This window comes from Hypomesus transpacificus, chromosome 22 (assembly GCF_021917145.1).
Source record: "Hypomesus transpacificus isolate Combined female chromosome 22, fHypTra1, whole genome shotgun sequence".
Lineage (NCBI taxonomy): Eukaryota > Metazoa > Chordata > Actinopteri > Osmeriformes > Osmeridae > Hypomesus > Hypomesus transpacificus.
The window spans coordinates 10,009,383-10,034,470 of NC_061081.1; the positions used below are offsets into that span (position 1 = coordinate 10,009,383).

Genomic DNA, 25,088 nt, shown 5'->3' on the forward strand with positions numbered 1-25,088 from the left:
TCAACCACGGAAATTCACATCATTCCTTTAACTGTACAACCCCACCACTCTAACCCGTAGGCTTCTACCTGTGAGCATTCAGAAGGAGCGTGATCAGACAGCATCAGCCAATCGCAAATCCCAATGCACATGAACTGCATGCGTAAAAGGTCAACATTCTTTGACAACAAAAGAGGCTAAAAAAAGGAGACAAAAAAAAAAATTCTCACTGATGTAGGCTCTACCTATAAAAATAGGTTGTTTGATTTGATAACGTGTTGTGCTTATGGTATAGTTTGTTTGAGGGGAAAAACATCAAGTTTATTTGACTTCCTTTTTTCAGTATGCAGATACCACATACATACAAGATAAAAGACTGTGAAGAACACAAACTTCTTATTGTTTTAATTTATTTAGTTCAGTCTTCTGAATACTACACCATTATTGTTCAGCACAAGCAGGACAATAAGTCTTGCAACAGTGTAGATGTCTTTACTCAGAAAATCCCAGTATTATATAACAAGCGATTACATGTGAGGCTAATTGAAGCATTAAGAAGACAGATAATACAGGATTAAATGATTAAATGTCTAGACCTTTCTATCTGGACAATGCAAAAGTCTCACCCAGCTCTAAAGGCACACCTCCACATGCACTTGCCATTGTCCTGGATCGTCACTGTGAACCAACCACATCCATTTAAATAAAGAATTACTGAATGACGTCATGGAGCACAGATATAATTAGTGTTTTGAGATCAGTGATGTTGATGAACATCTTTTGTGCCAAATTTAGACTAGATATGACTCATGTACTTTTTACACAATGAGTTATTACGCATGTCTGAATTGTTGTTTTTTCAGTCAGGTCTATGATCTTTCGACCAAATCAGGACTTGAGAATAGAAGTACACCTTGAGAACACATGTTACATTAACTTCCAATCTAGTGGTGCATCAAGGGCATTCAGCGATGAATTTAGAAGGTCAGTGACCTTAAGTCATGGCTAGACTAAGCACACAACCCAAGCACACAACACAGCCCAGGACAAGGCAATGAAGAAAAGTTTGTTTCAGTGAGGAGTTGTGGGTGGTTGGAGAACGAGGCCAATGCAGGCATATAGGGCATGGCAGGCAGGATGAAGAGGCAGAATTGGGTGGTAGGGCAGCAAAAGTGGGCGGGGAAGGTAGGTTGTGTGGGCATGTTAAAGACATTGCTTTGATTACTTAAATAGTTTGGTATAATCTGATTCCGCAAAGGTTATGAGTTTTCTGAACTTATGGGGTTACAGTGTACCATTTTCCAATGATAGATGTTGCCTCATCTCATTAGCTAAGAGTATGAACTTTTATTATATTTAAAAAATATAATTAAAGATGTGTCTGTCTACAAAAACACTACAGGGCAGACAGATACTCATTGGCTTTGGCTCATTTTCTGTGAAGAACATTCTAAATATCTAATTTGTGTGTGCAGGTGTACAGCCGTGGCCAACAGTATTGGGAGCGACATACATTTCGTGTTTGCAAAGCTTGCAGGGCCTTGGCATAAAATGACTGCTAACATAATTTCAGTAAGTCATATCAGCACAAGGGATAGTGTGAACTAGTTTGAGCCAGGTGAAATCACTCTATCATTCTGATTAGATTTTAGGAGCAGATTGACTGCTGTAAAAGAGGGGACTATTTGTATATATTTAAAGTTTTCGCCCCCCCAAAAAATATGAAATGTGCCTTATTGTATTCCAGTATTTTATAAAACATGTGAAAAAATGTTCTCAAATACTGAACCAGCAAACTTTGCAAAACATAACATATGTCATTGCCAAAACGTATGGCCACGACTGTACACAAGTAAAACAAAATAGTTGTCTGGCTCCCTTCACTGTTTTTCTTTTTTATACCTGATGTTTCAACACACACCAAAACAAACGTTATTTCCTGCTTGTCTGTTTTTTCATTCTCCTTATCCTTTATAGAATGTGAATCTACAAAATGACTTGTGGGAACCTGCTGTTATTGCAAGGTATTATTTTGATATATTCTTTCGAAAATTAACTATTTTCCCACACCCCACCCCATCCAAGTGCAAATTGGGTGTTTGTTTACAGTTTGTTATGGCCAAGTGTTTTAAAATCCCAATAATGTTGTGGGCCCATCAGACCCACAAAATTGGTCCAGTAACAAAAATCTGAACACCCCGCAAGGGTTAAAAGGCAAACAAACAAAATGCTGCACTAATGAGATGGGACTCGTTGACAGGCAACATCTAACCCAGGATGTTGATACGAGGTTGGTTGTGTCAGGTGTGTCATTTTGGTTATGTCCTGCAGAGGTGTCCAACGATGGTGAACATTTCCAACCAGTGGCAAAGTTTTGCAGCAGATTCATGACTATGTTGGAATGTTTCAAATGAAAGAAAACTAGGGTTCATCAAAGTTCTTGATTTATTGACAAATTTGGCAGCTTGCAAAACCGTTCAACATGTAGCTTAGTAAGCTAATAAAAGAGTACAGTACAACTCCCAGGCCAGAAGACTATTCATTGCTGCACTCTGGTGTTCAGGAGTAGCAACAGCTCCTATCACTACATCACCTTTTCTTTAGACGTAAGCTACAGTAGTGTCCATACGTTTTGGCAGTGACAAATGTTATGTTTTGCAAAGTTTGCTGGTTCAGTATTTGAGGAAATTGTTTTCACATGTTTCTATAGAATACTGGAATACAATAAGGCACATTTCATATTTTTGGGGCGAAAATGTTCAATATATGCAAATAGTCCCCTCTTTTACAGCAGTCAATCTGCTCTTAAAATCCAATCAGAATGATAAAGTGATTTAACTTGGCTAAAACTATTTCACACTTTCCCCTGTGCTGATATGACTTACTGAAATTATGTTATCAGTCATTTTATGCCAAGGCCCTGCAAGCTTTGCAAACACAAAATGTATGTCGCTCACAATACTTTTGGCCACGGCTGTACACAAACCATTTTCCTACTTTATCAACTTTAAACAGCAATACAGCATTCTTGTCCAACACAAACAACCTGATTTTTCTTATTTTGTTAACAGTATAAGCAAACATGTTCCTTTTGCAAAAGAAAAACGTATATATTCCATTTCAACGCAAGTGTTCACCTTTAATTGGAAATCCACTGCTTTAAAGGTTTGTTCAGCCTGTGTGGATTGCCTTAGCACAGGTAGGCCCTACATGCATCTGCTAAGATTTCTCCTCATTCCTTTTACAAATTGGTCAAAGCAGCTTTGTGAATATGTTTTATGGGGACAACTCTTAGCTAAGAACTTTAATTGATATTTAGTATAACTCGTTTTTTGCCTTTGGAGTATTAACAGCTCCTATCACTACATCTGACTACATTGGGGTAGAAAAAAAAGTTCTCTAACTTCAAGTCAATGCTGCCTTCTAGCGGTGAAAGTGAGTAAAGCAATAGCATAACGTCAGGCTCTGATAACGTTCAGAATTATAAACAGGCGTATGAACAAAGCTCATGCGCAGTTTAGCTGATATCTAAGTATTTGGGATGGACCTATACGTGTTCAGTAAGGTCAAGAAATAGACCATCAGATAAAATGGACTCCATGTATGTGAGCAATTTTGAGCAGTATGTTGCTCATGATCACAACCCCACGTTCATTTTAGTTTAAAGGAGACGCAACAAAGCACTCAAAATGGTAGCGGCGATGCTCGTACTAAGAAGTGGATTTGCTGCAGCTTTAAGAACGTATATTTTGTGTCTGGTTCTCTAAGATATATTGGTTTCATGTGAAGCATTTCAATAACTAAGTAAATATATTTAATGTCGAGACGAATATGAGAATAAATATGAGACGAAGATAGCGCATTGCTATGGCACAGTGTGGGATTACGGCTTCATGTAGGGAACAAATTCTTACGAAAAATTCCAAAATAAACAGGTTTTCTTCTTAATTGTGTGTAAAGTGGTAAAGTCGTTCCAGGACAAAACTATTCACAAAGGCACTCACGGCCATGGAGCCGGAAAGTGACTCAGCCGGCTGCAGAGTTAAAGGTGAAGAGCCGGAGGATGGAAAGGCCACGAAGCAATCCCCGGTCAAGAGTGGAATTGTCCCTGCACGCAGGATACGAGAGCGTGGAGTTGGTCGCAAAAGGACGGGTGCTTCAGCTTCGCCAGACACCAACGGGGATTCTGCTGTCAGTCAGAGTCAAATCTCAGGAAGAGTGCTACGAGACCGGTCCACGAGGACAATCCCTGCTTGGTTGCGAAGCGACCAGAGTGATGACGGAGAGGATGTCATCCCAGACGTGTCTGCAAACCGGCGGAGGAAAGTTCCACGAAAAAAGAACTCCTCAACAGAAATTGTCTGGGATGGCAGTGGTCAGCCTCAACAGTAAGTTGCCAATGTGAAACAATGATCGTGTTTAGATTTAGATCTAAAGTTAAATTTGTCCAGCTACCCACTATCATATCTCTCTCTCCTCCATGGACCTGTCTAGCTCTAGCTGCAGTGAGCCGAAGGAAGTAACGGATGATCCCGGTAAATAGCCTCATACATCTCGCCATGAACCTCATGCTTGAACCACCATACCTTTTCTACTGCACAACTGTAGTCGTACATAATGTGTGTATTTTCACCCGATATGGCCCATTACCAGTTCAATGTAACGGTCGGTCCTCATGTAATAAAATATTTAAATGTTTTGACAGCCCCACTCTCCCGCCGTTCCCAAGCACGGACTAAAGTCCCACTTGCCTGCTCAGTCAGGAGCTCTAGAGGGTTGTTTAAGAGTGAGCCAGGTGAAGACCATGCTGATGGTATGTAAATTGATAAATTACTCTTTCATAAACTATTCATACAATTACACCAGAAGTGCCCAAGTGACATGTTTCTATTTCCTTCATGTTTTATAGTTGAAGAGGAAGCCATGGTTACTGCAGAGAGAGGTTCTGGAAAGTGAGTATGCTCATGTGTGCTTCACGTTCCAGGGTGTTTTTACATGTTTCACGCTCCTGTCTCTCGGCTTCTCCCGACAGGGAGAAAAAAGAGGAGGCCAGTGAGGATGAAAGTAATCTCTTAGAGGATCCTTCTTTCCAAGATGACCTCAGTGATCTGAACTATCAGCCTCAGTCTCAAAGGTATCCCAGATTACATACTGTATGTGGGGGGGGGGGGGGGGGAGTCACCACCGTAATTGCCAGAAATTGGTGGAAATTGAACAAATGTATTTTACAGACATGCAGAGAATCAAGAGTTCAGCAGTGATGAAGATGTCCCTTTTGCCGACGACCTGAATGACCAGAGCTATAACCCTAGGTCTGACAGGTAACCTGTGCTGTCAAACTGTGCATATGTCTGTGTATGTTTATCTGTGCATGCAATTGTGTGTGACTTACTTAGGGTTACTCTCATAGGGAAGCACCTAAACTGAGGGGCAGACCTCCAGCCAGGAAAAGGGAGAAGAAAGAGAAAGAGCAGGAAAAAGAAAAGGAGCTGGACATAAAGAAAGAGGGTGGAGAGAGCGTTCAGGACGTGAAGTCAGAGAGTGAGCTTGGAGAGGTGACGCAGGAGCCTAGGAAGTGAGTACAACATGGAAAGAGTAAATCAAAGGCTTTGGAACATCATTAAATACCTGTTCAGTTTGTTGACCCAAACAATAGTCATATTTTTTGATGTAAATTTGCATTAAATATATTCTTTACATTCTATTGATATTTATATAAAGGTATTCTGTATATTCTATTGATATTTATATATTTTCAATGTCCTTGAGGAGGGGCAGACGAAGGAAAGACGACAAAACACCTCGTCTCCCTAAAAGAAGGTGATGATGACAATTTTATAAAACTTTCAACACACCCTTTCATAGAGTACCATCATAATAAGCATTTGATTGACAGTCCTCTCCCATCCCCCCATACAGGAAGAAGCCACCAGTGCAGTATGTGCGCTGTGAAATGGAGGGCTGTGGCACTGTCCTAGCACACCCCCGCTACCTACAGGTCTGCTATAGCCACCATGGTCACTTTGACAACAACAGAATGCAACGGCCAATGGTATTCCTAATTTAATAACTGTCCTACTCTCTTTCATTCCACACTATATGGTCATCCAGCACCATATAAAATACCAGCACCTGCTGAAGAAGAAGTATGTGTGTCCGCACCCCACTTGTGGAAGGCTTTTCAGACTGCAGAAGCAGCTTCTTCGTCATGCCAAGCACCACACAGGTGCACAGTACAAACACACAGGTGCACAGCACCAACACACAGGTGCACAGCACAAACACACAGATACACAGCACAAACACACAGACACACACACAGGTAACTTATGGAAGCATCTTTTATTTTCTTTTGGGTTAATAGTGTAATGAATTTAACTGAAAAGCAATTAGAAGACTTTCATTTCAGAGTTTCATTATGCCGGTTTTGTAACATGGATGACATCTGCTGGACTGTTGAAGTTACTGTAGCCCCACAGTTAAACCTCAAGTGCATATATGATACATAACTGTTTCTAGCAAAATTTTATTGTTACCCAATCATACACCGACCAACATGTCTGTAAGGAATTTGTTGATGTATTACAGACCAGAGAGACTACATCTGTGAGTTCTGTGCCCGCGCCTTCAAGAGTTCTCACAACCTGGCTGTACACAGAATGATCCACACAGGAGAGAAGCCCCTTCAGTAAGTCCCTCTTCTTGTCATTTCGTCCTCTATCCTATCATTCACCTACATATCAGTGTTACCTATTCGTTTAACCCTTTCTCATCCTCAGTTTATATTTCATGCATTAATCAATTCTAATGAGATGAAGCACTAGGTTTAGATTCTTTTTTTTAAATTATCATTGAGTACAGAGCCAATGAAATGCAGTTAGCATATAATAGATAATTAGATATTACTATATGAAGTGCATATAGTTATCTCATAATTTCATATTTATGAATCTCATAAAGTGAGATGTAAAGTGTGAAGTGGAATTTCACTCCATTCATGCATACATTCTGGAATTTGTTCCTCAAATTCGTGTATCCAAAGTTCTCCTTTCCCCTCTCCTCCTCTTCCTACTTTGTTTCTCCTCCTGGGTTCCATTAGGTGCGAGATTTGCGGTTTCACCTGCCGCCAGAAGGCATCCCTCAACTGGCACATGAAGAAGCATGATGCTGACTCCTCTTACCAGTTCTCCTGTTCCATCTGCAGCAAGAAGTTTGAGAAGAAGGACAGCGTGGTGGCTCACAAGGCCAAAAGCCATCCGGAGGTCCTGATCGCTGAGGCCTTGGCGGCCAACGCTGGCGCTCTCATTACCACACCCACCTCCCTGCTGGAGGCCCAGGGAAACCCCGTACAAAGTAAGCAAGTACAGGTGGTGCAGGTTGCTCAGTTGAGTATGTTGGAGACAGTCAACCAGCAGAGTGGGGAGGCAGGGCCAGTTAACCAGCTGGTTGGGGAGGAGGGACCAGCCTATGAGCAGGTGGGGCAGATGAGCCACCAGGTTGTAGTGTTAGGACAAGATCAGAACCTCCACACAATGCAGGTGCCGGTGACTCTAGCCCTGTCTGCCGCTGGCCCCCCTTCACCCACGGCCAACCCCCAAAAAACCCAACTGCAGTTCCAGATGCCCCTTCAGTTCGTGCAGACGGCCACAGCTCAACGGTTGCAACAGCAACCGCAAATCCAACAACTGACCCTACATCCCAGCTCCGTGGTCACCCAGCACCAGGCCCAGGTCCAGCACCTGCCGCTTCAATCCTATCAGCAGCAGCCGCAGGAGGGTCAAACCCCAATTCTCCACATGACTTTTGAACCTATATCCCAGTTGCAGACCCACATCCAACAGAGCCCTTGTCTAGTGTCCCCTCAGCATCTCCACACCCTTCCAACTGTTCCCCAGACCTCTGCCTCTAGCCCCACACTTCTGCCCCAAGACCCAGATTCTACCAATGGAGAAAGCTACATCCTGGACGGCCCCACACTCTCCTCTTCCTCTACTTTTTCCGTAAACACCCTTCATCCAGTGAACACAATGGGTGAGATAGGCAAGGCCTGGGAACAGAACGGAGAAGGGCTGGTCTTGGCTAATTGCACAGAAAAACAAATGGGACATACACTTATTTAGTATAGCCGTGGTTACAAAGGGGAAAGATAGCTTTTTCCCCTAACCTAGCTGTGACCCTTTAAACGTGTGATGCATTTACAATAATCACAAATAGGCCTACAGGAATTGTTATGTACTCTTCGTTTTTGTAGCATTTTAGGGTGATATATAAAGTATATCAGGGAAAATGTGTATAAGTTATGAGTTGCCTTTGTACATAAAGTGATGGAGTTTGCCAATCTATATCCATTGACCCTTTGTGTGTGCACATGTGATGTTACTACAATAACTGTATATTTTCTGGCTGTAAAACACACACTGGAAACATTAGAGGCATTTATTTACCATTTATAAATGATTACATTACATATCAACCAGTCTTTTTATAAAGGATCCACACTGAGAATTTCCTTAGACATCAAACAGCGAAAGGTATGTAAACAGGTATGAAAGTTGTATATTTAACAGTGGTCAATATTATCCATTAAAGGAAGAGTTCAACCCAAAATCTAAATGTTATATTTTTCTTCTTGCCTACAGTTCTATTTATAATTCTAGATTGTTCATAAATCTAGATGGTTTTAGTGTGAGTTACAGAGTTTTGGAGATACCAGCCAGTGCTGCCACAGAGGTGTCTGCCTTCTCTCAGTATAAATGAAATAGATTGGACTTGTCTTGTGGTGCTCAAAGCACCAAAATAAAAATACCTTTGAAAAACTCAACAGCAATGTTTCTTTCTATAAATTGTGACTCAGTAACTTCATAACAAGGTCTGGGGATTATCTTGAGTCACTGAGTTATGATTTCTAGAAAGAGAAAACAAGCCCAATCTAGTTCCATATTATTTGGAGGAAGGCATACAGCTTTAACCCTGTAAGACCCAACCCTACAATTTCAACATCACCTTTAGCTCTCCAAAAAATACATTTGCAAATGGAACGTCTACATTTACATAACCAATGGGTCCTATTGTCTTGCCTTGCAATGCTATTGGATACATTTAGTCTTTCAAAAAAGAAATGAGCATTTAAAGAGCTAAAGTTGATGTAATTTTACAACAAATGGTCTTACAGGGCTAAGGCTGATATCTCCAAAATCTAAATGGATGGATAGCACTTTAGGTAAGAGGGAAAATATGCATATTTGATTCAGAGGTAAACTCTAATTTGAACTAATTTAACAAACGGTATCAGTGGTTATAGATGTATCTGTCACAATGTGGAATGGCACTGGTGAGTGGTAACTTATTTTTTACAAACACACAAATAACATAAAACTGTATTGCTGACAATAATCCTGAGTTGTCTTGAGTTAATCCTGCCCCTCAGGACAAATTGACCCGTTCTCTTTCCTTCTGCATAGCGTAATTTTTCATAGCTCGTTTTGGAGGGACCAGGGTGTTACTCAGTCCTACCCTTCTTTTCCTCCCCTGCTGCCCCTCAGTCTCCTTGTCTCCCCCCTGGTTGTGGAGAGGCTGTTGCCCTGCTCTGTTTGAGTCAGGCTCTGCATCATCCACACTGGGTGGGTCATAGTCGCCGGGAATGATGGAGCTCTGAAGGTCGCTGTCATGAGCAAACTTGCATTTGATCCCAAACCTACACCTGCCGTCTTTCCTGTAGGCCACGCACATCTTCTTACCAGCAATCTGGGAGGGCCTGGCCTGCAGGGTGAGGGGCACATGCTTTTGCAGTGCGTGGAGCTTCTGGTCAGCCTGCGCCTTGAAGGGGTTGGCGAACACACTGCTCCGCGTCGAGGCGCCGAGAGGAGGAGGGGGCAGTTTAGGAGCAAGGAAGCTGGGGGAGGGGATTGGGACATGGGAGGAGATAGGTGGCTGTGTAACCAGGGAGGACACACTTGGCGGCTCAGGACGTAGCTCTTCCTCTGGGTGTAACTCATCGTCTGACTCGCTGGAGGCTGACCCTGTCTCCAGGAGGAAGTTGCGATGCTTTTGGACACCTTCTTTGAGTTCATCAGTGGGCCTACTCGAGGGTGGAAGAGTTTGAACATGCAGGTTAGGGATATACTACCGTTTTCAGTATATGAATGCATGAGGACAGGAGGTCACTGGCTAGGTCTACTTCATGTTATTATTTAAATACGATCTGCCACAGTGGGGAAGTAGGGCCTATGGTTTGCATGCACCTATTCGGATAGCCTTCTACTATTACTTTAGTTGAATTGGGTTAATTAAACAATAAATAACGTAGATAGTTTATTCTAGCTACCTACCTGGTAAATTTGTGTTCATCGTCCCCTGAATCTCCATCGCTCTCGGAGTTTGAGGACACTCCGTAGCCGACAAGTGAATTCATGTCCACTGCTGGCCAACACCGTTGTTGTGTCAGTTCCTCTCTATGTTCAGTCAGACAGACGCAGAATTATTATGTTTGACAATGGTCGTGACTCTGCATAGATATATTTTAAGAATCAATAATTAATAACTAGTGGCTAATGTATAACCTGCTACACCTGCTAGCTGTAAACACTAGCTACCAAAAACCAGGCTGATTGGCTGGCCAGGCTTCTGGGATTGTTTTTCTGAAAGATGCAGTGCCCTCTACTGTGCCGGCGGTATATTTCACGTGGAGCATAATGTGTTCAGAATCAAACAAATAGGTTTCCTACGAGCTCAAGAACGTCTGACATTTTAATGTATTGAATCAATTTGAATTAAATAGGTTTTGCATGTGTCTTTAAGATGGATTTGGGACCACACTTTACAGCTGTTTTACATGTTTACATGTAAGCCGGTAACTTAGTCGGTCAGTCTTTACGCACTTGTCATATATTTGTAAAGAAACCCCTTTTAAAGCTTTCGTTGTTTTTAACTGATAGCAGGCGTCGGAAGCCTGCTGTCTATCTAGCCTGACAATGTAAATCCGATCCGGACATTGCTTTAGTTTGATAAAAACGTTAAGGACGTGCTCCCTTAGGCAACTATATTAAGCGTTTACAAAATGTTATTGTCACGTCCCCTTTCGAGGCCATTCTAGCAGGATAACACGGGATATCCACACATACGGCTAATTAACTTAATCCTACTCCCATTGTGGATGTGAGTGTCATTGCCAGTAGGCCTAATTCGCAAACCCATGAATGAATAATCCACCTTCTGGTTTACCTCCCCTCCTCTCCCCGCCCGCTGTCCCGATAAATTCCACAAGCCTGGCATCAGTTTCCAGGAGGAAGAGGAGGAGTGACTAACTGTAAGTAACGTTAGATCTGAAAGTTTAGACGTTTAAGTCTAGGAGGTAGGCTGATGTCTAATGAATGGACTGGTTTAGCGAGAGGACGGAAGTACACGATTCTTTGCTGAATATGAGACCAAATTTAAAGTAAACTGGGTCAGGACCAATTTGCATCTTGTTTGAGCCTGTTGATGTGAAATTCCTTTAATCGGTGTCGATGGCTGGGATGCGAACGAGAAGCGGTAGGACATTTTCGGGACCGTCCCGGACAACGTTAGCGAGGGTCGACGCTATTGCCCTGGAATTGCACCATGAATGCACCCTTTTACTTGGACTCTATGTAAGTATATATCTGTCTGTCAATATGGACTCGTAGTTTGTGCAGGCTTAGGTCATAAATAATGCTGTCGCTTGTGTTGAACAAGGAAGTGGAAATACTTATTTTCTAATTAAGATAATTAGAATTTTATTATTATTAAACTTTATTACAGGCTCTAGGCCCAATAGCAAGACATACACCATAAAAAATAAAAAAACTGAACAAATACATAAACACATACAAACACATACAAATAGATGAGAGACACACACACACAGAGAGAGAGAGAGAGAGAGAGAGAGGGGGGAGGAAGGGAGGGGGAGAGAGGGATGGAAGGAGGGGGGGAGAAAGAGAGAGAGAGAAAGAAAGAAACTTGGAAACACATTTAAATGTTGTTCTACATGCGCTGACTTTGTTTGTGTGTGCAAATGTGTTTTAACAATCTGTGTGGAAATGTATGCAGGAGTGCATATGCAGTGAACTCAAAAGGAATGACTGAGGTGGGCGGTGTTCTGACGCAGTCTTTGGTGTTCGGGCATGTCCTTTTCTATTTCATGTGCCTCTCATTGCGTTCGAGAGCACAAGTTTCTTTCATAAGCTATGATAGTTAACACCACCCAGTTCCCAACATACACATACACAATGTCCTTGAACGTCCATCCGCCTGCTATTAATTGCTTGAAGCTATGGAACAGTTGTTGCATGGATTGGTCTAACTGAGAAAAGGACACACACATGTCAATGGAGTGCTAAGTAGGCCGACTGTTCAATTCTTATTCTAGTATTTTATTGTGGCATAGTCTAATAAAATTTCCTAAAAAAGCAGTTCTGGAGACAGTCTGCATTGTGCTGGTTTCCAGCACAATAACTTTTGTCATGCAACAAAAAAATGCACAGTTCATCGTAGCTTTAGTGTACACATGTTTCCACTGCTCTGTGTTATACTGTAATAGTTCTTCCACACCGGTTCCAAATAATTTACACAGAGGTCAGAACATTGGCACGTTGGTATAAAATCATCATAGTGGAGAGTTGCGGTCACGCTTGAGTCTCATTCCACCCCTGTTAGTACTCGTGGTCATTCCAAAATGGAAACATTTTGTGTTGGCCTCACTCCAAATGACAAGCTAAAATCCTAGTTAAAACCTAAGTTAACTAAGAAATGATCAAATATATTTTTAATAAACAAACAATTCTAAACACACGAGGCAGATGAATTATCCTATTCCCATCTCACCTTTCCCTATAGAGGAAAAAGGAGAGCTTCTCACCAGAGCTTACAGTGGGCAATGGCCGCCCAATGTTGTCCATGCCACCGCCCTCGTCCCAGCTCTCAACCAGAGACCAGCTGTGGTGCCTCTACTCTGCCCTCCTACAGTGCCGAGGACTCCTGGTGCGTGCCGTTACCCAGGAGGAGGAGGAGTTTGGCGGTGGGGAGGGGGGCGAGTATGAGAGCCAGAGGAAGACAGTGAGAGACCGCCTGGGTCACCTGTTAGACAGCATGCGCCATCTTCTGGAGGAGTTGGAGGGCGCGCCAGCCATAACCTCCAACACTGAGATCATCGAGGTAGACTCACCATTTTGTGTTTTTATTTGCGTGAGGAAGTGCTTATGAATGTAGTGACGTTCCTTGTTGGTGGATGCAAAATGCAGATATTTTCAGGTGGGTCAGAAATGATATAATTGTTTTTAGTCAGGTGGGCTGAAGGAGGATACAATGTCAATGCTTCTCGCTGTCTCTCCCTCCCACCCTTTTCCCTCAATCTTGCCGTTTCTCTCTCTCTATCTATCTCTATCTCTCTCTCTCTCTCTGTCCTTCACTTTTTCTTGTCTAGTTTCTTTTTTAAACTCGACATCTCTGGCTCTCTCAGCAGATCGACGGGCCGGCTAGCGGTGGTACGTTTGAGCTAAAACTCTGGATCTACCGCATCTTCAGCGAGGTGGAGCACTGGAGCAGAATGACCACAGCCACCTTACGCACCATCCCCTTGGTCATGTCTACGGCAGGAGGGAGAAGAGCTGGGAAAAGAATGAGGCGGGGAAAACCAAAATGAGACAGAGGGAAAAGTGGGGTGAAGAAGCACGTCAAAGAGGTTAGAGAGGGTCGTAGGATGGGAGGGAGGAGTTATGAGAGAGGGAAGAAGGTGGAGGACATATGAAAAGTTAGATATAGAGAACAAGAGAGTGGAAAGTGATCAATGCAGGAGATGGATAGGATAGGATATGGTAAGTAATCAGTCATAAGCTGTACTAATTACAGCAAGTGTGAAAATGTGCTCTTACATAGATTTTGTTTAAATACATTTGTCTTGAGTACCCAGGATACAAACATTATCACAACATGTATTTTAAAGGCTGTGGAAATCATTTTAAATGGTTTGAAACCTGAGTGGAGATTTTATTTCTAGACAGTTATTCTGATAGAGATGTTTAAACCCTGAATATCAGGGGTGCTTCTCATTTCAATTATTAACTTGAGTTAACTCCCTTCCACATTCTGGGTGTTTGTTTTATTGTACAAAAAGTATGGAATATTGCCCTCTAGTGGCTGTCTAGCATGTTGTGTTCACGTCGATCAATAAAAAGGAAATACAGAGAAGAAAGGAAAGGAATTGTCGGACTACATAAAATGCATACAAGACAGCATCATAAACAATATTGAGTTATTTGGGTATATTATGAGTGTACCTCAGTAAAGAGCATCTTTCATATTTCTAAAGAACAAAACAATGTTATTAGTTGGTTTAACTTTGGGGCACCATCATTTACATGCTTAATCATTGATCTCTTGATTGAACTTTTCATTATTGTTCAAGCTTACCACTAATTATGCCTGCACGTCATGCACTGTTAACAGAAGAATTACAAAGTAAAATGGCCGTATAATGGATTTATTTATTTGTTTGATTGCTGGATTTATTGGTTGTCACATTTTTTTTTTTTACTTAAAAACATTGAAATGCACTGTACAGTGGCTTTCTCCATCATGTGAATGTTTGAATGAATGTATTTTATGTCCAAATAGATGTGCACATCACATACAGTGGGGACATGAAAACAGAGTCACACAGGAAACCTAGGATGTGTAACATACCTAGATATTATCTCAAAATGATTGCGGACCTAGAAGCATTCTTCCTATCCCAATGCCAGGGACTTTACATATTACCTTTCAACTTGCAAGAAAAAGATCACAGTGCTTTTATTTGAAAGAGCAGCTATGCCTAAGATCCATTAGGATCCAACTCCACACCAACATGTTTGCCCTTCTCTCCTTGTACTGTCATACTGTACACAGTCTTCAGATTTCCTAAGATTACAATTTATTTAACACAAGGGGACTGACTATAAATCCCTAATGTCATATATTTCTTACTCATAGACTGCGCTCAGCACATTCCCAATTGTCTTTCACAGGATATTTCCTCACTGAATATCTCTCCTTCCTTTTTCTTGATGACATTATTTTAAAAAGCTGGTTTTGATGATTTAGTCTATGTGTTGATACAACATGTTGATACTGCATGAAGAATTGTCAATAAAATAGCTCAGCGGGCTAATGCAGTCTAGCTGTTTGGTTTTCAGTCATCAGTGGCAAAAATACATTTTTGATGAACATGATATATTTCCCCTCACGATACACTCCTTAGTTTTCTTGTGTGTACATGTAATCAGGATCCATAATGAGTAGAAAAAAAAGTGTCCTCAGTTTGACTGAAGAATCAAACCCAGAATGTGACATTGAATAGATCAAGCAATGTCAGTTAGACCCTGGCTTTGTTAAAATGCTTCCAAACTAATGTATCTACGTATATTTTGCTGAAACTATGATATGGTTTGAGAAAACATTTATTAGTGTATTTATCGTGGATGTATGTATTTTAGGACAGAGGATAAAATAAATGTATATAGGTTGGTCTCTTGGATTTTGTGTGGTTGCTAAGGGATTGGGTCATCTGAGATGGATGTGATAAGTTATGTGTTGTGGTGTTTTGTTTCCATAAAATACTTTTGGAGCACGAATGAAAGATTCAGAGTTATAGTTTGATTGTGTGAGTGTGTGTGCTTATGTTTAACTGTAAAGGAAAGACAGGATGTGTGTTTGAATGAAAGGGGTGGGGTGTGTGTTTTAGGGGTGTATGGTTGTGTGTGTGTGTGTGTGCAGTGCAAGTGTGTGTCTTTACAACTGTGTGATGTGTGTCTTTGAGTATGTGTGTGCGTGAGTGTGTGTGTATCTAGATGTGAGTGTCTCTTAGTGTATATGTGTTTGTGTGTGTGTGTGTGTGTGTGGTTGTTAGAAAAGGAGTGGCAGCCAGGATGCCTGTGGAAGAGGGGGAGGGGTGTGTGTGAGTGTGTGTGTGTGAGAAAGAGAGAGAGAGAGTGCAAACGAGCAAGAGAGAAAATGTGTGTATGTGTGTGAGAGAGTTGTGTGTATGTGGGTCTGTGTGTGCGTGAGGAAGAGAAAGAGGGAGAGAAAAAGCAAGCAGGAAAATGTGCGTGTGTGTGCATGCGCATGAGTGAGAGAGAAAAAGAGGAGCGAGCAGCAGAGAATGTGTGTACGTGTGTCTGCTGTGTGTGTGTGTGTGTGTGTGTATGAGGGAGGGAGGGAGGGAGAGAGGGAGGGAGAGAAAGAGAGAGAGAGGGAAGAAGAGAGTGAGAGCAAGCAAGAGAGAATGTGTGTGTGTGAGTGAGTGAGAGGACATGTGTGTGAGAAAGAGAGGGGGAGGGGTGTGTGAGAGAGCTGTGTGTGTGAAAGGCGAGAGGGGAATGTGTGTGTGTATGTGTGCGTGCTTGCGTAGGAGGGAGAGTGTGTGAGTGTGTGTGTGTGTCTGACAGAGATAGAGGGGGAGGGGTGTGTGTGTGTGTGTGAGAGAGAGAGAGAGAGAGAGAGAGAGAGAGAGAGAGAGAGAGAGAGAGAGAGAGAGAGAAGCTAGGAGCAAGCTCTGCAAATGGTGTGTGTGTGCTTTTGTGTGCGTGTGCCTGTAAGTGCATGTCTGTGAGCTTGTGGAAGTGTGTATTTGAGTGTGTGTGTTTGTGTGTGACTGACTGTGTGTGTGTGTGTTTGTGTGCGCAATCCCGCTTGTTTTTTTTTAATTCTATGTGTTACTGTACAGCACAGCACAGTACAGTTTAACAGATTACTGTGAGTATTTGCCAAATCATGCACATGTGTGTATGTTAACAGGAGGTGATGCAGGAAGCCTGAGGGGTCTAGCACAGGACAAGAGTGATCCTTCACTTTTTGTCCTAAAACACCTTGAGCTTGCACACTGAATTGTATTCCATTTGTTGCACATGATAACCTATGCAGCTAGTTTATTTGGTTATTTGGTGTACGATAAATATATTTTCGAAAAATCACATTCACTTTTTTTTGTGTGGTAATTGCAAGTGTAGTGCATGGCTGGTGGAATGAGCTACTGTTAATGTAAATAACAGTACATTTGATAGGGGGCAGTATTGAGTAGGTCTGCACCTCAATCAACCCAAAATTCTGAATTACACAATTATTTTTAAACTATCACCACCGAGAATAAATTTAATAAGACCTGGAAGTCTTACGTGTTTCTATTACGAACATTTAGAGTTAACCTTTTTCTATGTTGCCAAGCAAACTCTAAACTCTTAGAAATGAGCAGCAACATTTTTTTCCCTTGTAAATGGTGGATGCATCCATTTTTTACCTGGGGGTGAATCTTTCTAAAGGCACGACCTAAAAATGTAATTTCCTTAATGTTGAAGGCCACATAACACAAAAATATAACAAAAACTACATTTTTTATGTTCATGTTATTAGAATATAAAACAATTGTGATAAATATCGTTTGTACCAGGTACGATCTAAAACAACTGTCACCCCCAGCCTGCAATGTAATGGTATTGGCTAGAATAACCTTCGCTTGAGCTAGTTGTGAGAGTAGAGAGCGAGAGAGAGAAAGGTACGGAGAAGATCATCAGTTGCTAGCGTTAACATGGCGGAGACCGTACGCTCGCTCTTCGACTACCGGGAGCCACCGACCCTAGACAGCGACGGAGAGGGCAGCAAACCAGCGCCACCGCAACGGGGGTGAGGGAGTTAGTCAGCCATATCTTCTATACTGACGAAATATAAACATTAAGATCTTTCTCTTGAAGTCAGACAGTCACTGACAGCAAGTGAGCGAGAGGGTGTGTGTGCGCGCGCCAGTGTGTGAGGATGTTTTTACTGAAAGCAGCTGAAGTTAAACTGTGCAATATCATAAGTTTGATATTGACTAAAAGTCGTTCATGTGGAATGATATCAATGAGAAAGTAGTACAATTCTCAAAATTTAGCAAAATTGTTACTCCCCTCACTAAAATCAGGTTGAAAAAGGTGTGTGTGCGCGCGTGCGTGCCGTTGGTGGTTGTCTGTGTATGTGCGCGCGCCTGTGTGTCCGCTACTATAGGAGCTAACATTAACAAACTGATGTGCTTGAGAACGATTCGAGTTAATTTGTCTAACTATCTAACGCTAACTAGTATACTAGGCTGAAACCGACGTTACTTTTATGTAGCTATAAGCGAGTTACCTGCTAGTTAGGTAGCCAGCGATCTACCTAAGCTGGGCGTTAATTAGGCTACAGATGGTTAAACACACCCTCTGTTTAGCATATACTGTCGGTATATGTATTTTCCAATTAATTCAAATTTTCAATAAGATGATCTGTTCAGCTGATTACATACTACCAGAGACTCTCTCCTTGTGTGTGCGCGCACGTGCACGTGTGAGCGAGCGTGCGCGTGTTTGGTTGTGTGCGAGTGAGAGAGAGGCTGACACACACAGGGAGGGGAGAGAGCGTGAGAGAGAAAGGAACAACCAGAGTGTGTGTGTGTGTAGGGGGAGGGAGGAGAGTGTATGTGAGAGAGGGAGGGGGAGGAGTGTGTGTGTGTGTGAGAGAGAGAGAGAGAGAGAGAGAGAGAGAGAGAGAGAGAGAGAGAGAGAGAGAGAGAGAGAGAGAGCGAGTGGGGGAAGGAGAGGGATTGTGTGTGTGTGTGTGTGTGAAATGGTAAGGGAGGGGGAGAGTGTGTGCGTGACAGAGACAGACACAGTATGTGTGTGTATGAGAGTGTGAGGGAGGGGGTGTGTGTGGTGTGGAGACTGTGTGACAAAGAGAGCAGGAGTAAGTGTGTGTACGTGTGCATGTGTGTTTGCGAAAGAGAAGGTGTGTATGTGTAATGGGAGGAGTTGTGTGAGTGTGACTGTGTGTGTGTGTGTGTAATTTAGAGAGGGTGTGTATTCGAGTGTGAGCTGTGTGTCAGAGGGAGAGAGAAGGGAATAAAGGTGTGCTTTTCAGAGATGGTGTGTGTGTGCACATGTTAATGTGTGTGTGTGTGACAGTTTTTAGAAGTGTGTCAGAGTGTGTATATGTGTGTGTTTGTGTGCAAGTTGTATGTATGGTTGATAGAGAGAATAGGGAATAAATGTGTTTTTCAGTGTATGAGATACAGAGAAAGAGCTGTTGGAGACTGTGAAGGACATGTGTGTACGTGAGAGTGAACATATTTGTGTAATAAAGGGGGAGGTGTGCGTGTGTGCGACTACGCCTGAGTGAGTGAGTGAGTGTGTGTGTGAGAGAGTGAGTGTGTATGTGTACGCCTGAATTAGTGTGTGTGTGTGTATGCATGAATGTGTGTGTGTGCATGCCTGAGTGTGTTTGTGAGAGTGTGTGAGATAGAGATAGAGGGGAAGTGTGTTTGAGAGGCTCAGAGAAGGGGAGGGGAGGGGAGAGTGTGTTTGTGCATACGTGTGTGTTGCTGAGTGGGGGAAGGAGTGTGTTTGTTTGTGTGTGTGTGTGTGAGGGAGGGAGGGGAGAGGGAGGGAGGGAGGGAGGGAGGGAGGGAGGGAGGGAGGGAGGGAGGGAGGTGAGTGAGTGAGTGAGTGAGTGAGTGAGGAGGAGAGCTGTGTGTGTGTCTGTGAATGTGTGAGAAAGAGAGAGAGTAGTGTATTTATGTATAACCAAAAGCTGTGTGGGTTTGTGTGTGTAGAAAGAATAAAGAATGTATTTTTTGTGTGTTGAAGAGAAAGACAATGTTTTGTAAATCATATTTTGTTAGTGTTGTCTCAAAAGTAGTACGATGAGTGTAGGCCCTGGATGGTAACTACCCATTTTGGGGTTTCAGTTTGTGTATGTCAAAAAGAGATTATTGAGTTTTACTGTGATTTAGAAGAACACAGGATTTGAAACCAAGTGTGTGCGTCTGTCTTTAAGAAATGGAAGGATAGAGTGTGTTTCTGACGAAGAGAAGGAGAGGGTGTGTGTAGTACAGACACAGAGAGTGTGTGTGTATGTTTAAGAGGGAGAGAGCAAAAGAAGAGGGAGGGTGTGTGTGTGTGTGTGAGAGAGTGTATGAGGGAAAGAGAAGGGGAGGGTGTCGTGCCGGAGAAAGGGTGAGGAAGTGTGTGTGAGTGCGTGCGTGCGTGCAAGCAAGCTTTTGAAACAGAGAAGGGAGAGTAAATGAGTGTGTGTCTTGGAAACAGAAAAAGAAGGCTTGGTAGTGCATATGCTGTGTGTGTGTGTGTGTGTGTTTGTTCTGGAGGCAGAGGGAGAAGGGGAGGGTGTGTGTGTTCTGCAGGCAGAAAAAGGGAGGGGTGTGTGTTGAGGGGGAGACAGACACAAGGTTTGTGTGTGTGTGCATGAATGTGTGTGTATGTGACAGACAAGGGCAGTGTGTTTGCGTGTGTGTGTCAGAGACAGAGGAAAGGAGAGTGTTTATGCATCTACTTTGTTTATGAAAGAGGAAAGGACAGTGTGTGTGTGTGTTTGTGTGTTTGTTTGTGCGTGCGTGTGTGTGGGTGGGTATGTTATATGTGAGAGGGGGAGGGGGGAAGACTGTGTGTCTGTTTTATTATTGAGATTGTGTGTGTGTGTGTGTGTGTGTGTCTGTGTGAGGGAGAGAGAGAATGTTCTGCATGAAGGAGGGAGTGTATGAGAGGCAGATTGCGTGCATGCATCATGTGTGCCTTATGGAGATGTGTAAGAGAGGTTATATGTATATTATTCAAACGTAGGACCGTGTATGAGAGAGGGATGGTATATATGCTATGGAGAGTGAGTGAGTGTGTATGTGTGTCTTTGTGTGCGTGTGTGTGAGAGAGAGAAAGAGAGAGAGAGGGAGTGGTATTGAAGGAGAACATCAGTCTGGGAGAGAGTATAGTGCAGATTGTGTGTGTGTGTGTGAGTGTGTGAGAGAGAGAGAGAGAGAGAGAGAGAGAGAGAGAGAGAGAGGAGAGAGAGAGAGAGAGAGAGAGGAGGGAGGGAGAGAGAGAGATAGAAAGAGAGAGAGAGAGGAGGAGAGAGAGAGGTATTGAAGGAGAAGAGCGATCTGGAAGAGAGAATAGTGCAGATTGTGTGTGTGTGGAGAGAGAGAGAAGGGAAGAGAAGGAACATGAGACTGTGGGTTTGGTTATTTGAGAGAGAAGGGTAGAGCACAGTAGAGGGAGAGAGAGAGAGAGAGAGAGAGAGTGTGTGTGTGCTTGAGCAGGCTTGTATGTGTGTGTGTGTGTGTGTGTGTGTGTGTGTGTGCGCGCATGTGAGCTTTAGCAAGAGGGGGAGGGGTGTGTGTGTGTGTGTGCGTGCATGTGAGCTTGGCTGAAGAGAGGATATTTGTGTGTAGTGTGTGTCTGTCTGTTTGCGTGCCTGCCTGTGTGTGTGTGTGCGCCTGACTGTGTGCGTGCTTTTGAGAAGAAGGAGGGGTGTGTTAATGTGTGCCTGTGTGTGTGTCTGTCTGTGTGTGTACGCATGTATGGTGTGTGTAAGTGTGTGTGAGCACATTTGGGCCAGGTTGGGGGAGGGTTGTGTGTGTGTGTGTATGCACGCGCACACACACGTGAGCTTTCAGAACACGGGTGTGTGTACAGTACATGTGGGTCTTGAGTGAGGACTTGTTTGTGTATTTCTGTGTGTATGTGGGTTTGAGTGGGGAATGGAAAGGGGGCTGTGTGTGTGTGTGTGTGTGTGTGTGTGTGTGCTTGTTGGAGACAGAGGGGTGATGAGAATACATTGAAGAAGGGAATTAAGTTGAATATGAAAATGTCCTACATTTTGAGATGTAGTAGGCTAATATGAAAGTCCTTTAAACTACACACACACACATACAAATGTGCCTGTTATTATAGACTATCACTTTACCTGTTGTCACAAACAGAACATTTCATCAAATGTGTTTAACAGGTGTAAATGTTTGGAACATCTTTAGGCATTGAACTGTCAAACTAAAAAAAAAAAAACTTAATTAGTCTACAACTTAATTAGTCTACAGTAATACCAACATGTTTCATAATAAAAGAAACTACTTCGGTTGGAACAATTCTGTTTAGATAATGAAGTATTCAGAACACATATGTATACATACACAAACACATGGATAAAGAGTTGGATCAATACAAAGACTGTCAGTCTGGCTGATATCTCTTATTTCTCCTTCTCGCTTCTTTTGCACACACACACACCATATCATGAACACTTTACAAATCAAAATCTTCCTAATGGCCTAGGCCTACTTCTTTTTTAATATATATTTGTTGCCTTTTTTCAGCTTTATTGGACAGCGACGGTTAGTGATAAACAGGAAATTTAGCGGAGAGAGAGAGAAGGAAAGACATGCAGAAATGGCCTGATCTTGAATTGAACTCAGGCTGTTGTGCTTGGGCCTCTGCTAGTATGCAACGCACCCTACCCAGTGACCCACCAGTTGAGCCAACTGTCCTTAACCATTGGTCCGGCTGCAATTCTGCCATTCGTTACAGAAGGGTTTGAGGCTAAGAAAGATTATCTCAGATCAGCTTCTGAGGTAGTCCTTTGCCTCTACAAGTGCCTTTTGGAAAAAAACAGAACCTAAGTACAGATTTGGGATCAGCGAGAGCAGCTGATCTTAGAACAGAGTCTGAGGAGCAAAGAGGAGGACGTTCCCGGAAACTCCTAGAATAGAATCAGTAGTAGAATAGAATCAATAGATGGATGATTGTCGTGGGTGGGGGGGGCAGGGGGGGAGGAGAAAACTATGCCAGGACTCTATTGATTCTATCTATCGCTCAACAGCTTATTGATCACAGCCACTTGATTGATGTGGAGTTCAGTAGATTGATTTGATAATAATGTGTGTGTGTATTCTAAATAAGTGGTGTTTTCATGTAAAACATTGAGACAGAATGTGTCCTTGATACCGTGCGTGTGTAACACAGACGCGGCTGTGGAAGAAAAAGAAAAGGGACACCTGTTAAAGTCTTCGTCACTGACAATGTGGAGGAGAACGTGCCTGAACACAGCTATGGCCCAGGTGTGTATATGTGTGCACGTGTTTGTGTGTGTGGCACCAATGTTACATTTATTTAATGCTTGTGACTGTGTAACCGTGTGTGTGTGCCAGTTGGTGGGTGGTGGGAGTGTCTGTGTATGAGGAGGGAGGAGGGGGGGTACGTGTGTGTGTGTGTACATGTGAGTGTAAGCATGTCACTGTAGTATGATGTTCACCAGTGTGTGTGTTGGGAGGGGGGTGATGACCTTGGTGTGTGCGTGCATACTTGTGTGTGTAATCCTTTCCTACCTCACTTCCTCTCAGGTGATCGTAAGGAAGCAGCAGAGAACAAGCGACCTACCCTGGATGGACCATTCTACACCACTGACCCTGCACACAACTGGTAAGTGTGTGTGTGTGTGTGTGTGTGTGTATGTAAATACTTTTTGTATTGATTATCTGTGCAGTGTGTAGTGTTGGCAGTGTGTGTACGCAGAGTGTAGTGTGTATTGTTCTGTGTGTGTGTGTGTGTTTGTTTTCTCAGTGCATTGTGTGTGTGTGTTTGTGTGTGCTCAGTGCAGTGTGCAATGTTGGGAGTGTGTGTTTGTTCAGTGTGTATGTGTGTGCTCAAGGCTGTGTGTGTGTGTGTGTGTGCTCAGGGCTGTGTGTAAAGGTGGGAGTGTTCTGGATTAGGATGATCAGGAATCACCTTCAGGAGTGTGCATGCCCTCATTTTGTGTGTGTCTGCTTGTGTGTTTTTGCACTGTGTAGAAGGTTTCTTATTTCTTTCTTCCTCTCCCAGTGGTTCGTCAGAGCAGGGCGAGGAGGGTGGAGCTGGGGTGGCAAGGGGAGGGGCTGGGGGGTCGGTGTACCCCCCCCCCCCTAACTGCCGTATCCGAGAGGTGCACTGTGGCAGCCAGGTGCGTCTGGTGGTCATCGCCATCAGAGACATCACTAAGGGAGAGGAGATCACCGTGGACTACAGCCTGACTGAGTGGGGAGACAACACCATGGTAAGCACACACACACACACATGCAATCACAAACAAGCACATGCACACACCACACACAGTCAGCCCCTCCCCCCTTACACACACACGGCACAGCTCATCTAATCAGAATGTAAGTAATTACCAAGTTACCATGGTAATGGCTGAGATCCTATTATCATGCAGTAGATCAGAGGTAGCTCTAACCAGGACCGTTCTGGAAACCTTCTAGACTAACACCAACAAGCTGAACTTCTCAGACAATCTACAAGATCGCTGACGATCACTGATGGTCCATGTTTCACTTTCAAATCACGTTCAACATATGTTCTTAAAACTTTTGGGCCAAATATGTTTGTATGTATTTATTTTATACCAATGAGTGAGAGTCACAGCGGACCACACTGTATAACCCTGTGCTTCCTCTCTCCCAGGGATTCCGTGGCCCAGTCTCTCCCGGGCGTTACGAGTGCAACTCCGACCCCGAGAACGACAATATCAAAAAGGTACGATGGATGCCTTTCTGCCTACTCTAATGAGTAGATCGGATCCAGAGCCTGAGGTTACCTTTACTCAGAGACTGAGCATTCACACCTTTATATGCACGTCTTGCACACACGTTCTCCAATCTCCAGGCTCCTAATCACTCTCTCTCTCTCTCTCTCTCTCTCTCTCTCTCTCTCTCTCCTCTCTCTCTCTCTCTCTCTCTCTCTCTCTCTCTCTCTCTCTCTCTCTCTCTCTCTCTCTCTCTCTCTCTCTCTCTCTCTCTCTCTCTCTCTCTCTCTCTCTCTCTCTCTCTCTCTCTCTCTCTCTCTCTCTCTCTCTCTCTCTCTCTCTCTCTCTCTCTCTCTCTCAGGAGGAGGAGTCTATCTCTCCCTCCACCCAGCAGGACTACCTCACCCCCTCCTGGTCCCTCTCTCCCTCCTCCTCCCCCGTCTCCCACTCTGATGCCAGCGACTCAGACCCTGAGAACGAAGCCGGTGAGGAAGGAGCGCCCCGGGGCCCGCGCCATCCGGCGCTGCAAGAAACCCCACACTCCCTCCAAGAGAAAGACACCACACCGGACGCACCCGGGAGCAGGGCGTGGACCCCTGCTGGTTCACCAGCCCCTGCCCTCCTCCCCCCTTCCACACTCCCCCCTCCTCCTCCAGCACCAGACCTCTCTTCAAGGCCCCGGCTCCGCTAGCAACCAGCACCATGGCCAACATCGGCCTGGGTCTGGCTCAGGGCGTGGCCGGGAGCGCTGGTGGCCCAGCCCG

General features: G+C 43.6%; 4 protein-coding genes across 13 annotated transcripts; 3 read left to right on the forward strand and 1 right to left on the reverse strand.

Moving 5' to 3' along the window:
• The first annotated feature begins 2,889 nt into the window (after positions 1-2,889).
• zfp91 (ZFP91 zinc finger protein, atypical E3 ubiquitin ligase) lies at positions 2,890-8,586 on the forward strand. Of its 3 annotated transcripts, none has more exons than XM_047044454.1 (12): positions 2,890-4,367; positions 4,474-4,514; positions 4,685-4,792; positions 4,889-4,931; positions 5,012-5,113; positions 5,211-5,291; positions 5,390-5,554; positions 5,749-5,799; positions 5,899-5,977; positions 6,091-6,205; positions 6,568-6,667; positions 7,079-8,586. In XM_047044454.1, the coding sequence occupies exons 1-12, from the start codon at positions 3,988-3,990 to the stop codon at positions 8,097-8,099; spliced, it is 2,286 nt and encodes a 761-aa protein (XP_046900410.1). In that variant the 5' UTR covers positions 2,890-3,987; the 3' UTR covers positions 8,100-8,586. The 3 variants fall into 3 exon arrangements, with proteins under 3 accessions (XP_046900410.1, XP_046900409.1, XP_046900411.1); XM_047044453.1 differs by having other exon boundaries at positions 2,891-4,367; positions 5,211-5,300; XM_047044455.1 differs by having other exon boundaries at positions 2,891-4,367; positions 5,211-5,300; positions 7,184-8,586.
• Positions 8,426-12,950, reverse strand: si:ch211-113e8.11. Of its 4 annotated transcripts, none has more exons than XM_047044510.1 (3): positions 12,857-12,950; positions 10,308-10,430; positions 8,426-10,057 (listed from the first exon to the last, which is right to left on the reverse strand). In XM_047044510.1, exons 2-3 carry the CDS (start codon positions 10,388-10,390, stop codon positions 9,403-9,405), a joined length of 738 nt encoding a protein of 245 aa, XP_046900466.1. In that variant the 5' UTR covers positions 10,391-10,430; positions 12,857-12,950; the 3' UTR covers positions 8,426-9,402. The 4 variants fall into 4 exon arrangements, with proteins under 4 accessions (XP_046900466.1, XP_046900465.1, XP_046900463.1 ...); XM_047044507.1 differs by having other exon boundaries at positions 9,038-10,060; positions 12,857-12,944; XM_047044508.1 differs by lacking the exon at positions 12,857-12,950 and adding an exon at positions 11,188-11,227 and having other exon boundaries at positions 9,038-10,060.
• On the forward strand, positions 11,249-15,608 carry cntf (ciliary neurotrophic factor). 4 transcript variants are annotated; one of them, XM_047044519.1, is made up of 3 exons: positions 11,249-11,606; positions 12,835-13,152; positions 13,460-15,608. In XM_047044519.1, exons 1-3 carry the CDS (start codon positions 11,484-11,486, stop codon positions 13,637-13,639), a joined length of 621 nt encoding a protein of 206 aa, XP_046900475.1. In that variant the 5' UTR covers positions 11,249-11,483; the 3' UTR covers positions 13,640-15,608. The 4 variants fall into 4 exon arrangements, with proteins under 4 accessions (XP_046900475.1, XP_046900474.1, XP_046900477.1 ...); XM_047044518.1 differs by having other exon boundaries at positions 11,252-11,606; positions 13,457-15,608; XM_047044521.1 differs by having other exon boundaries at positions 11,271-11,606; positions 12,964-13,152.
• A 1,894-nt stretch (positions 15,609-17,502) lies between these two features.
• Positions 17,503-25,017, forward strand: LOC124483905. 2 transcript variants are annotated; one of them, XM_047044497.1, is made up of 6 exons: positions 17,503-17,652; positions 22,788-22,882; positions 23,165-23,243; positions 23,643-23,853; positions 24,264-24,335; positions 24,686-25,017. In XM_047044497.1, exons 1-6 carry the CDS (start codon positions 17,558-17,560, stop codon positions 25,013-25,015), a joined length of 882 nt encoding a protein of 293 aa, XP_046900453.1. In that variant the 5' UTR covers positions 17,503-17,557; the 3' UTR covers positions 25,016-25,017. The 2 variants fall into 2 exon arrangements, with proteins under 2 accessions (XP_046900453.1, XP_046900454.1); XM_047044498.1 differs by having other exon boundaries at positions 24,719-25,017.
• The last annotated feature ends 71 nt before the right edge of the window (positions 25,018-25,088 follow it).